At 32.4% G+C, this 13,190-nt stretch overlaps 2 protein-coding genes across 2 annotated transcripts; one reads left to right on the forward strand and one right to left on the reverse strand.

The window, feature by feature from the left end:
* Positions 1-5,812: 5,812 nt before the first annotated feature.
* On the forward strand, positions 5,813-6,334 carry LOC112771100 (agamous-like MADS-box protein AGL80). The gene has a single exon (XM_025815719.3). It carries the CDS (start codon positions 5,813-5,815, stop codon positions 6,332-6,334), a length of 522 nt encoding a protein of 173 aa, XP_025671504.1.
* A 2,086-nt stretch (positions 6,335-8,420) lies between these two features.
* LOC112771101 (protein PLASTID TRANSCRIPTIONALLY ACTIVE 7) lies at positions 8,421-12,858 on the reverse strand. The gene is made up of 6 exons (XM_025815720.2): positions 12,173-12,858; positions 11,919-12,088; positions 10,234-10,339; positions 9,978-10,034; positions 9,820-9,879; positions 8,421-8,922 (listed from the first exon to the last, which is right to left on the reverse strand). Exons 3-6 carry the CDS (start codon positions 10,276-10,278, stop codon positions 8,587-8,589), a joined length of 498 nt encoding a protein of 165 aa, XP_025671505.1. The 5' UTR covers positions 10,279-10,339; positions 11,919-12,088; positions 12,173-12,858; the 3' UTR covers positions 8,421-8,586.
* Between the last annotated feature and the right edge of the window lie 332 nt (positions 12,859-13,190).

Consider the following 13,190-nt stretch of genomic DNA (forward strand, 5'->3'; position numbering starts at 1 on the left):
TTGTATAATAATTCCAATTGATTAAATTTTGAGAACCCATATTGCCCTGCAAAATTCAATCGATTGTGTAACACTTCCAATCGATTGAATTCTGGAAAAACCCATACTATCGTCCAACATTTAATCAATTGAATTACCAAGAAACACGATTTCACTAGCATTTACGGATATAATGGATCAAGGATAAAAAACCAATTGATTTGGATTGCCAAAATATTTATGACGATTAATGGAAGATTGTTATTGTTTTTGTTTTTAATTGGTAATAAACATGATAGATGAATAATAAAATAATAATTTATAAAACAGAGAATAAATTTTATAATTAAATAATATATATATATATATATATATATATATATATATATAATGGATTAATTTATATATTATTTAATTTATATATTAATTTATAGTTAAAATTAAATAAAGACTATTTAGTAATTATTAAAAAAACTTAAAAAACATATTTTGTTCTGGGACATCATCAAGACAGCAACAAACTCAACGTCGATACAGTGACAAATTCATTCAGCAATGAACAAATTTAAGTTAAGTGATTATTTCAGCAAGAGAGTAACAAATTCAAGGTTCAGTGATAAGCATTAACAAATTTCAGCAACACATTTAACTTTCAACAACAAAATCAAAGTGCAGTGATGAATTATAGCAACAAAATTGAAATAGAAAGAAAGGAAAAATTTGTTGAAACTCACCAAATTGGATTGGCGTGAAAGAAGTTGACCGTGAGGGGGAAGCTGAAGCCGAGGCTCGAAGCAAGAAGACGAATGAAAACCAGACCACTGGGACCTGCGGCTAGTGACGACGAGCGCAGGGAAGGCGTGCGAGACGGTGACGAGACAGAAAGCGATGACAACTAGCCCGGGACCTGCTGCTTCTGTTGCGGCAACGACGATCGCGGGAAAGGCGCGATTGGGTGGGAGACGGTGATGGTGAAGAAAGCTGACCAACTGAACTGACAGCCAAAGCAAGAAGACGACAATGACCACTACCCAAGGGACTAGAGGCTGGTTCCGTCTGGTTCTGGTGCCGGCGAAGCAAACGTAAGAAGGCGGCGACCGAGCTTGAGATGGTGAAAACACAAAGCACGACGAGCTTGAGTCTGAAATGGTGAGTTCCAGACCAAGAGAGAAGTGAGACACTGAGGACAAGAGTGGCATGAGAGAGACGAGAGAGCTTGAGGTAGAGAGTGGCGAGAAAGAGACCCCAGAGAACAGAGATGTTGAGGCTTGAAGGCGGGTGGGTCGTGGCTCCTGGTTTGAAACCGTTATTATATTTTTAAAAAGTTAAGCATGACCCAGTCGAGTCATATAAACCGGCCAGGTCACTAATTTCACTGAAACTCGTCTGGATCAAACCGATTCTTATCGGATGCATGAACGGTCCAACAAGTAGTTCGGTCCGACCAAGTGACCGGATATCCGATCGAGTCGAATTTGATAACTATGCATTCAACAATTCAATTTGAGTAGCACTAACGGTAAAGGAATCCTAAATCAAAGAAAAAAGAACCAAAAACTAAAAATTCAGAAAAAAAAACAAAGAAATAAATCAAAGTAACACTAGCAGAATCCTAAATCTTCGTTCTGACTTTTGAGCAATCTAAATGCAGAAGCGCAACAGAGATGGAGGCTGGGCAACGACCACGACTCAAAGATGGTGGTAGATTGAAAGAAGCTGCGGCTTAGCAAACAAAGGGAAGATTCCAAGATGCTAAACTCAAGGAAGAAGCTGTGATTAGTGGGTTGGAAACTTCGAGCACCACGACCAAACGAAGACATAGGTTGAAATTTAATGCTTTTTAGTTTCATGTTAAAAGTGATATCTCTATTTTCTTGTTTAATTTTGTGATGCTTTCTTCAAATTTCTTGATGTTATTGTTACATAGGACTCTATCCATTATAGGTATTGAGCAAATTTGAATAAATTTGAGTTATACCTTAAACTTTAGGATAAAATTAAAATGTCATCCATCGTTCAAAATAGGATAAAATTACTGAAATGATTTTAATATTGTGGACTAAAATGGAACAATTAAAAAGCCAAAATAAAAACCTAACCCAAATATTTGGGACAAAATATACATTTTTTCTAGAATTTTTTTTGAAACAAAAAACTCAACACAACAAGGTGGAGCACTTAGAATGTTCAGAACTACAATACAAACACTAAAAAAATAAACTGTAGTTATCTCCGGTATTGCCATCAACAACTAGACAGAACAAAGTCAACTCACTCTTTGTAGCTCCTAATCGACTTGGTAATAACTTCCACAACGCCTGCTTCTTGATCCCTGAAAATTCTTGCATTCCTTTCCAGTCACATATTTCAAATGATAGCAAAAAAGCCAATTAGCCACCTGTTACGTTCGTCTTTTCTTATAGGAGCTCCTATCTAACTCTCAAAGTGTTGCTTAATTGTTCCTGGAATAGACCAAAGTTTATTATAGGCGTATAACTAAACACACCACACCTGCCACGTGAACTCGAAGCCAGTGAATAAGTGAAAATCATTCTCAATTTCTTTTTTACATAAAACACAAAACATATCTCTGTGATCAATAATGCCCAATCTAGTCAACCTTTCCTTAGTATTGACCCTACCAACTAACACAAATCAGGTGAATAGCTCAACTCTTGGTGGTACTAGTCCTCTCCATATAGATCTAGTGAAACTATAACTCGTAATGTTCTTTGGGAGAGTCTCAGCTTGCAAAATCTATACAAATGAGTTAGTAGAATAAACTCCTAATCTATCAAATTTTCATACTATTCTGTCTTCCCTCTCATTTGTTAACCTGACAAATTATAGAACCCCATGAAGTTGGTTAACTAATTCCAACACCCATTAGAATAGTAGCCTTCTCCAATAAAAATTTCATATCCACTCTAACTCATCCTAAAAGTTTAGAACCCATCATCTCCTATTACAGATTCGACTTGATTTAAAACCAAAAAAATCTTAAAAATACATTTTACAACACACCACATGATAGCTACGTAGGATTTTTCCCTCGAACTATTCATATTCCACTCTTATCGAATACCAAGTAATTCGATTCGAACATGGCTGGTTCATAACAGGGCTAAAAGGTTTCCCAATACTTCCATCGATCTAACTTAAATTCAATAGCTTAATTATTTGGGTAAACACGTATCATCTCACTTTAACCTAAAGTTAGGGAAAGCTACATAATAACTGTTATTAAAATGAAGAATTTAATTTTTATACATGGATAATATAAAGAATTTTACATAGATATTTAATTATCAATTATATTAAATATATATTAAAATTAGTCACTAAAAATAACTATTAATACAAAATATACTTTAAAATATAAAATATACATTGAAAATATATTAAAAAATAACATATATATATATATATATATATACAAAATACAAAGTGATTGATTTTAATAATTAATTTTAGTATATAAATAATATTTTATTTAATCATATATTATCATATCATCACAAATAATTCACTTTTAAAGTTATTACTATCTAAAAAAAATCTAAAATATGAATTTAATTGAATCACGTATTAACTCATCAAAATTAAACTCAAATAAAATTAAAAATAATAATGTTAGAGAGATAATTACTTAACATTACTTTATTTATTAACTTATATTATATCCAAAATTTTATATATTATTATATCATCAAAAGTAATTCATTTTTTAAATTACTACTTAAAAAATCATCTGAAAATATAAATTTAATTGGATCACCTATTATCTAATTAAAATTAAACTCTAAAATGAAAATGCCAATGCTAGATAGGGAGGTAATTAATAATCCAAAATTACTTTATTTAACTTAATATCCATAATTTTATATATTGGAATATCATCAAAAGTAATTCACTTTTAAAGTTATCATTTAAAAAATCATCAGATAATATGAATTTAATTGGATTACTTATTATTCATCAAAATTAAATTTTATACCAAAATTAAGAATGGTAATGCTACGGAGATAATTAATAACTTAAAATTGTTTTAGTTAACTTTATATCCATATTTAATATATTATCATATTATCAAAAGTAATTTTTTTTTAAATTTATGATTTAAAAAATCATTTTGAAAACATGAATTAATTAAATCATCTATTATATATCAAAATTGAATTCTATAACAAAATTAAAAATGATAATACTAAGGAGATAATAGAAAAAACTTAATTTACTTAACTTAATATCCATAATTTTATATATTGACATATCATCAAAAGTAATTTATTTTTTAAGTTACTATTTAAAAAATTATTTGAAAACATGAATTTAATTATATCACCTAGCATCTCATCAAAATTAAACTCTAAAATAAAAGTTAGACTAATAATGTTAGAAAGATAATAATAACTCAAAATTATTTTATTAACTTAATATCTATAATTTATATACTTAACATTTATAATTAATTAATTATACATTTATTACATTTAATATTACATAATTATTCTCATTAATTATTAATAAATATATTATTAATTAATAAATACAAACTAAGATAAACGATAATTAAATAATACAAAATAATTTAAATTTAGGATAATTTACATGAATAAAATGAATGAATGACACTCAAAATTACACAGTTATCCAAAACATAATTCGGTTACATATTTGTCTGATTTATATCTCTATATAAATTAAATCAACTTATTATTAGTACAATATATACATGTAAATTGAATCAATCTAATTTGATTTATTACTGTACAATATAGATATAGTATGTCAAATCAACTTAATTTGATTTACTACTCGTACAGATTATTGACTTTAAAACATAAATGTTAATAAGAAAATACCCTGAATTTTATATTAACTTAATTTTGCAAACGCTTTGATGATGTTATGCATTACTTCTGACTCTAACAAAAATTTTAAGTTGTAACTCCTATGTCACCTTAGAAGACTATACTTTATATTAACTTTTTAACATCAAAAGTGTCATTATGATTTTTTAGATGCTAATGAGTCAAAGGTGGAATTTTAATGAATTTTTAGAAATTGTTTATTGTTCCGTTTTAAATTCATAAGTTTGTAAAAAGTATAGATTTTTTAGAATTTGAACTAAAATACAAAATTAAAATTTCTATTTCTATTTGTTTTATTTTTTTGATATTTTATTTGAATTCAAATAGGAGTTATTTTTTTATTGACATTTATATTTTAAAGTTAATGAAAAATAAATAAATAATTAAATATCAATAATCTAGTAAAAAAAATATCAATAATATGTATAAGTAGTAAATCCAGATATATATTATATAGCACTATACCAATTAAATCAAATCAGATTTACATGTATTTAATGTAAATCGAGTTAAATTTATTCGATTTACATAAATATATAAATAATATATAAATCGGACAGACATATAATTAAATTGTATTTAAGACATCTTTATAATTTTAAATCTCATTATTTTATTCATGTAAATTATCCTTAAATTTATTTGGATTCTTTTTGAGACAAATTTTCTATGTCTCCGGTACATTTTTGAATTAGTAAAATTAAACAATTCCAACAAGTCTGGACACAAAACTTGCTACAAATTAATACATTAAAACTTTCGGATTTTCTATATTACACAAATGGCAAGTTATTTAAGAAACATCTATACATTTATAATAAAATTAAACCAGATTCAATTAACTGAAAAATATTCATTTAATTTTGATACATATCTTAAACAAAAGTTATCCTATATAAAGAGCACAATTGGGACAAAGAGAAAGCCATAACCAAATCATATTACCCAATCATATCACCATGGCTAGAAAGAAGTCAAAGCTTGAATACATAGCAAACAACTCCAAGAGAAGGGCAACGTTTAGGGCAAGGAAAACTAGTTTGATAAAAAAGATTGATGAGATTAGCACCCTCTGTGGGGTTCAATCTTGTGCTATAATCTACCCTCCAAATGAACCTCAGCCAGAGGTTTGGCCATCACCTCAGAAGGCCAAACAAGTGATCTCCAAGTTTAAGGAAATTCCCAAATTGGAACAAAACAAGAGAATGTTAACCCAAGAAAGTTTGTTAAGGAAAAGAATCCAAAAGGCCGAAGACCAGCTAAAGAAACAAAAGGATGAAAATAGGCAGAAAGAGATGAGCCATCTAATGTTTCAGTGTCTGAGCTCTGGTGAGGTCACTGGTAATGCTAGCTTGATTGATCTTTGTGATCTCTCACGTTTAATTGATCAAACTCTAAAGGAAATTGACCTGAAGATTGAAAGGATCCATGATCAAGAAAAGATGGCAAATCAAGTTGAAGCTACACAAACCCAACCTTGATTTGTTGAAAATATTAAAAACTCAAGTAGTTCTCAAGGGTGCATTTCGTTAGTCTCTCTCCTGTTGTCAATTCTCTAATGTGTTTCTAGTCTAGTAGTACTCTTCATGCATTTTGTTTTCCATATGCATGACATTGTCAGTCAATGATAACCATAATTAATGAAATAAAGAGAGATTGATTTCTGATTGAAATTTTTAGTTAGGATGTTCATGGTTGAGCTTTTTTTTCATAATTTGAACTCAAGCTGCACTAAACAATTTTAAATAATTTAAAAATTGCATTAAATTTAACTAAATTATATCGCAATGCTATCAGACTGCCTATGCTTTATGGTATAGAATATTAGGCCGCCAAAAGAGAGCACAAACATAAGTTAAGTGTGACAGAAATGAAAATGTTGAGATAAAGTTTAATGGCGTTGTTTGATCCATATAGTCCACCCCTTCTAATAAGATAAGACTTTGTTGATGTTGTTGTAAAAATTGCACCAAATTATTTTTCTACAAAGTAAATTAATTTTAAACTATTTTATGATACGGTGCATTAGATTAAATTAGTTTAAAAAAATTTAAAACCCGTTTTAATTTTTAAAACCAATTTAAATTGGTTTATATAAAAACATCAGTTTTTAATATATAAGAAATTGATTTTAACCATTTATATAAAAATGAGAAAGTATAAAAAAACAATGATAATTATGAACAATGTGAACAATGGATTACAAAAGAAAAGTAAAATTAAAATTAAAAATTAGATCATTAATTAATTATTTAATTTTAAATTTTAAAATTTAAAAAATTAGAATGTCGCGACCATGTTCTCCCGCTGCCGATGTTGTACACGACCACAATGCCACCGCCATTGTTGTTCATGAGCCCTGAACTACTGCCATTCACGATCCGTTAGGAGGAGTTGCTGCCAAAGGCTCGTGAATAGGAAATTGATTGAGCCAAGAAAATTGTTGGAAAGCCGATGTGGAATGTTTATATGGAAAAGGAGGATCTTTTGCACTATCTTCATGTGTCACTCATGATACATATGGTACGGACGTTAACATTGTTAATGTATGTGTTGAGTTCCGAAATTCAGGAACTCTACAACCGTGCCACTCTCCCCACCAGGGATTTCGATGAGTTTCGTTCCTTCGTTTGCCATTTTCCTGAGTTTAAGTTCTGGTATTCAATTATGGCTAGTTCAGGATTGTCATTTTAGTAGATATGCGGACATTTATTTTAATTCTTATGTGGATGGTTAATTGATTGGATTGAGTTTAATTATATACAATTAAAATATGTTAGATATTCAATTCATTAGTATGCGGATGATTATTTTTATCCTTAAGTGGATGGTTATTTTCACTAGGGGTGAGCGACGGCGAGGAGAAGCCCGGCAGCGCCGTTTGTTTCCGGTCTGGAGGAGAGCAACGCCGATAATGGTCTTTGTTGACGAACCAGCGGCAGTGAGGAGGATCCCGATTACGACGATGGGAGATGGTTGGAGACCAAGCGACAGTAGCGACGACAGAAAATTTGGGAAAAAGCTGGTGTATTAATAAATTAGGATATAATGAATGGTTAAAATTTTTGAATTATTGAATGAGATTTTTTGGTTGGGTAATTTGGGTAGAGTATATTTTTTTTTTACTTTATTGAGACAAATTTCCAACCAATTGTTCACGTGGTTCATATTCTTCGTTATCTACCTAGCAGAGCCGAATTAGTAACGATCTGTATCCATCACAAGTACTTTTTCGGTGTTTGCTCTCCTTTACGCAGTGTGTGGCTCAAACCAATTTATTACAAAGGAGCCAAGCTTACTAAATCATTTCAGCATAAAACGATTTGTCCACCTACAAGTACACTAAATCCTCGTCTCACGACCACTTATATAGACGTGTATGATTTACTAAATCGTTCTAAGCTCGAACGAATTATATAGGTCACTTCTCACATGCTATACCATTGAGACGACTTATGATTTTGCTTTTATGGTAAACCGTTCCTTTCCACAACGATTTACTAATATTCAGTAGTAAATCGTTCGTTAACGATTTCGGAAAAAGTAAAATATAGTACAATGGTGTAATTGCAAAATACAGTCATTCTTTTTTAAATATATTTTCAAGATAGCTTTTAATTGTATACATACAAATAACTAAAGCCAACATAGACTGACATCAACTATGCAAGTGAAGCAAATAATTGATTTTTCAACCCTACTTTAAGATACCGGCATAACATTTGATTTGAACTCATGTGAACTCCTGTTTCAAATAATCAGGCCCGGGCTTGAAGGGATCAGACTCGGCATATGCATCTGGTCGGGGAAACCCCATATCGTTCATTCTGTTGCTCAGAACATGAAGAATGGCCTTCTTCTCACCTCCATACTCATCTACATTGTTCTCAACATATTCATTTGCCTCAGCTGCTATCTCATTCACAAAATCAAACTGATTGTCCTCTGATAACAACAACTTGTATATATCCAATGTCAACAGTTTTCCCTGCTCCTTTATAATCCGAACTTGCTCCTCCAGGAAAGGTACCCGCTCCATCTTGAACGGCAAGTATTCATCCTTTTTAGTCTGCAGTAAAACATACAACTTTTTTTGGTTAAGCATTCAGCTGAATTGCGTATGACATTACAAGAATAAGTACCAAACTACCAATAGCATGTCGACTTGATCATGCGCACAATGGTTACATGCATCAAGATTCAGCAAAAAACGATTATCTATTTCAGGAGAGTGCAAGTGTGCAACCAAGATACAAAAGAAGCTATCATTTGCAAATCGTTATGTTCTTTGATAACAACAGACACCTTAATAAAATTCATAACATTTGCTTACAAGGCCGCGCAACGATCACATGCATGACTAAAATTTCATATTTTTAATTCCGTTTCACTTTTCAAGTACATCTTCAAATAGCACAATCTTTATAAATCCATCTATGATAGTGAGATATTTTAACCTCCATCCCCTTTCAAACGAATATAGTATAGAGTCCTTCAACCAAAACCCTTCCTTTCCTCATTTACAAGGTTACCTCTAAAGCAACACACCCCAGTTTAGGCTTATGCTCGAGATAACCAGCAACATACACCTATCCCAACCTGCAACCATAACCCTTGAAGCAAAAAGAAATTAAAACACTTCACAACAAAACCATTTTAGCTCAACAATATTCCCACAATGAGCATTTACATCTTTACCAAAACAATGCAATTTTACACCCTAAACATGACGTTATAATCCCAGCGAACTTTTTCCAAAGTGGAAAACAACAAGCAGAACAAAACAAACACTTTTGCTTCTGATGGTGTGTCATGTCATTTATGTTGTTCCACAAATACATAGAAAAGTGCCAAAACCATACTATTTTTCAGCTGTTTGGGAATTTTGACAAATAGTTAAGGTGAAAGCATAAAAAGAAAAGAATAAACAATTCCATAAGTGAGGATCGCAATGAAGAAAAGATACCAATCTCCTTCGCCGCCATATCCGTCGTCCCCGACTATCCTTTCGCATTTGGGACATCATCTTGCAAAGACACAAATAATTAAATAAATAAATAAGCTCAGTGTCAGTGACACTCCAGAAAATAACTCGAGATTATTTTCTATTTTTATTTCTTGTACCTGTGAGCTAACTGTCAGGCTAGGGCTCCATGAATTTGCGGCTCTTAGCTCTATCTTCTGCAAAATTGAATCTAGTGATGATTTGATTTTGAAGTAACAGCTTCATAAAAATAAAGAATTTAATGGAAAGAAAAGAAAGTGATTTTAGCTACTGAGTAATTGGATACAATTTCTTTTTTTTTTTGGGTTGGGGGGGGGGGGGGGGGGGGGGGGAGGAAGGAGGAAGAGAAACGAATATGGGTTTAGGAAAAGTTACCGGTATAGCTGAAGGTAGAGTGAGGGGATGGAAGCTTATTGCCATGGCTGGTAGTTGAGGTCACTGACACTCTGCTCAATGTTTTATATATTTTTCACGTTATCCCCTGTCTCAAAAAAACATAACATAAGCACTGCTATTATTATTATTAACAAAATCAGAATCAGTAAACCCAGCAACTCAGAATCAGTATTAAGGGGTGGGCATGGTTTGGATTTTTAAAAATCCAAACTGAATCCACTTCAGAACCAGTTTTGTGGTTCATGAAACCAAAGCAGAACTGGATTGAAGAGAGAAACCGGTTTGAAAAAACAAAAACCAGTTTTAAACCGGTTTTAGAATTTAAATCCGGTTTTATTTACAAACCGGTTTAAATCCGGTTTTTTAATATCCAAATCTAAAATCTGGCTTTTTTTTTGAAAATCCAGTTTTAAAACCATATTTTTTTAACCAAAAATCCAGTTTTTGAAAATCCAGTTTTAAAACCAATTTTTTCAACCAAAAATCCCGTTTTAAAACTAGATTTTAAAAATCCAATTTTCAAACCAGATTTTTTAACAAAAACTCCACTTTTAAAACCAGTTTTTAGAAATTCAATTTTCAAACCATAACTTTTTTAAAAGTAAAATTAATACTAAAGTCATTTTAAAGTGTATAGATTCATTACAACTAGAATTTGGTTCTTTATAAATCCAAAGAAACAGCAGCCAATGCTATTAAGTATTAGCAGCAGCCAAAGAAACATACTACAATCTTTACAATAGCATGTTGAGTACCCAGAAACTAAAATGGATTGAAACATGATAAAGGTTACACACAAGAAATTAGAAATTGAAACACCCCTTAATGCTTCCCATTCTTTTTATAAGGTATAAAAGATATAAAAAATGGTCTCACAGTCACACTAGAGGTAACTAGACAGTACAACCATATTTACACAATTCTCTTAGCCCTGAGACAGGTTCAGGTACAGAAAATGGGACAGAAAATATAAAACAAAAGGCAGGTAGGTTTAGAATTAGAAGGTTGAATCTTATTATCTGATTCTTTGGCTTTTAAAGCAATTATTATACTTCCTTACATTAGTTTCACTAGAAAAAATGATCAAAGAGCATCAGAATCTTGAAGCAAATTCAACCTTTCAAGCTAACATGACAGCACAACTGCGAATAAAAGGATTCAGATTTGTGCTGCCACATACAATTCTTGTCCACTCCAATTTCTCAATTGTTGGATCAGGGCAGCAAGTGTAAATACTATTGATCCCATTAATTAGAAATTGAAACAAAATCTGAGCACAAGAAGCTCTCTGAGGAATTACCAACGCATGATGTTAATTAGAACATAGGATGGGAAACATAAGATGAATGAATAGCAATAACAAAATCATATCTTGTTCCTAAATATAAAAACACAATCACAATCAACGCAGATTAAGTATGAAAATCATCAAAACAATGTTCAGACCATCTCAGCCGAGTTTCTCATCAAAACAGCAATTCCATCATAAACAGCAAACTAGCTCAGCAACAATCAAAACCTAACAATCTAAAGAAAATCATCCTAACGTAACCACCTATAATCAACTAACAGCAACTAATCTAACTAAGCTGATTAACCAAAATCAACTAATTAACCAAAATTAATCAAACTTAATAAAAATAAAAAGGAAAATGGACAAAAACCTGGAAGCAGAGAACTAGAACAGGACAAAAAGAAAGGGGACAGGGGTGTTGCAGTGGCGGATGGAGGACGCTGCTACAGGCGGCGCCGGCGTAATGGAACTGCGTTGGAACTCTCTGGAAAGAAGAGAAACAAGGGCTACTGCTTGTTCTGGTCCAGTGAAAAACAAAATCTGCAATACAATCAATTGCAAAATCAGACACGACAACCCGAAATTCCTCTAGAAGAAGCACGAGCAGAGGCAAATGGTACTAACCTTGTGACCCAGAGGCAAGAAGCACGAGCAGAGGCGAATGGAAAGCCCACACCTGTGACGGCAAGTCGGCGAGACGGAGACGATGAAACCAAAGGATGACGACGGCGAACGAGAAAGAAGAAGACCAAAGGCAGAAGAAGAAGACGACACGGTTTTAGGAGAAGACGACACGGTTGAAGGAGAGCTCGAAGAGGGACAATGAGCTCGGACAGAGAGAGATCGAAGAGGAGAGGAACCCTGAGAGGAGAAAAGGAGAAGACGAACCCTTTGCGACGGCGGCGCCACGAGCTCAACGCAAAGACGGCGAGGAGAAGATGAATGATGAGATTAGGGCCGAACAGACCTTCCACAGGCGACGACGACACTCACGTCCTGTCCCCACCGGCGGCGACAACTCCCTCTATCCGAGGAGAAGAGGTCGGCGAAGAGCTTGAAGGGGATGGTGGCTGTGTATTACTCTTGGGTAATGCAATGGAAAAAGATTTGCGATAGGGCTTTGAGCCAGAGAGAAAGGCTGGATTTCTGTTTTTTTTTTTTTTTTTTTTCTTGTTGAAAAAAGATAAATAGATCTTTAGCTTTTGGGCAGAATCAATGAAAAATCAAACACACGTTGTACTGATATGGTCGATATACGAATACACACGTGCGAGAATTTTTAAAATGGGACAAATTAGATGGATCGATATGTCAAGGTTTTGAGAAAGTCGGGCACTTAAATATATTTTCAAATCCTTTAAGGTAGCGTTTGGTAGAGAGACAGAAATAGAAAGACTAAAACTGGGAGACAGAGGCTAAGAGACAAAGATTGACATAAATTTTAGTATTCTGTTTGGTACAAAATAGGAGACAGAAATTGAAACAACAATGAAACTCTAATTTAATTTGCACAAAGGGTAAAATTAGAATTAATTAATTGAAATGAGGGTATTTTAGGTATAAAATGTTATTAAAGTTTTAGTATCCATCTCTAAAAATTTTAGTCCCCTGTGTCCTTAGAGATACTGAAATACTGAAATTT

The sequence above is a fragment of the Arachis hypogaea genome, chromosome 18 (genome assembly GCF_003086295.3).
Source record: "Arachis hypogaea cultivar Tifrunner chromosome 18, arahy.Tifrunner.gnm2.J5K5, whole genome shotgun sequence".
Taxonomy (NCBI): domain Eukaryota; kingdom Viridiplantae; phylum Streptophyta; class Magnoliopsida; order Fabales; family Fabaceae; genus Arachis; species Arachis hypogaea.

Excerpts from the sequence above, each read along its gene's own strand:
- LOC112771101 (XM_025815720.2), bottom strand. The coding sequence starts at position 10,278 with ATGGCAATAAGCTTCCATCCCCTCACTCTACCTTCAGCTATACCG. Across the intron at positions 9,880-9,977 it reads GCCTGACAGTTAGCTCACAG|ATGATGTCCCAAATGCGAAA; the intron begins GTACAAGAAATA and ends TGTCTTTGCAAG. Across the intron at positions 8,923-9,819 it reads TATGGCGGCGAAGGAGATTG|ACTAAAAAGGATGAATACTT; the intron begins GTATCTTTTCTT and ends GTTTTACTGCAG.
- LOC112771100 (XM_025815719.3), top strand. The coding sequence starts at position 5,813 with ATGGCTAGAAAGAAGTCAAAGCTTGAATACATAGCAAACAACTCCAAG.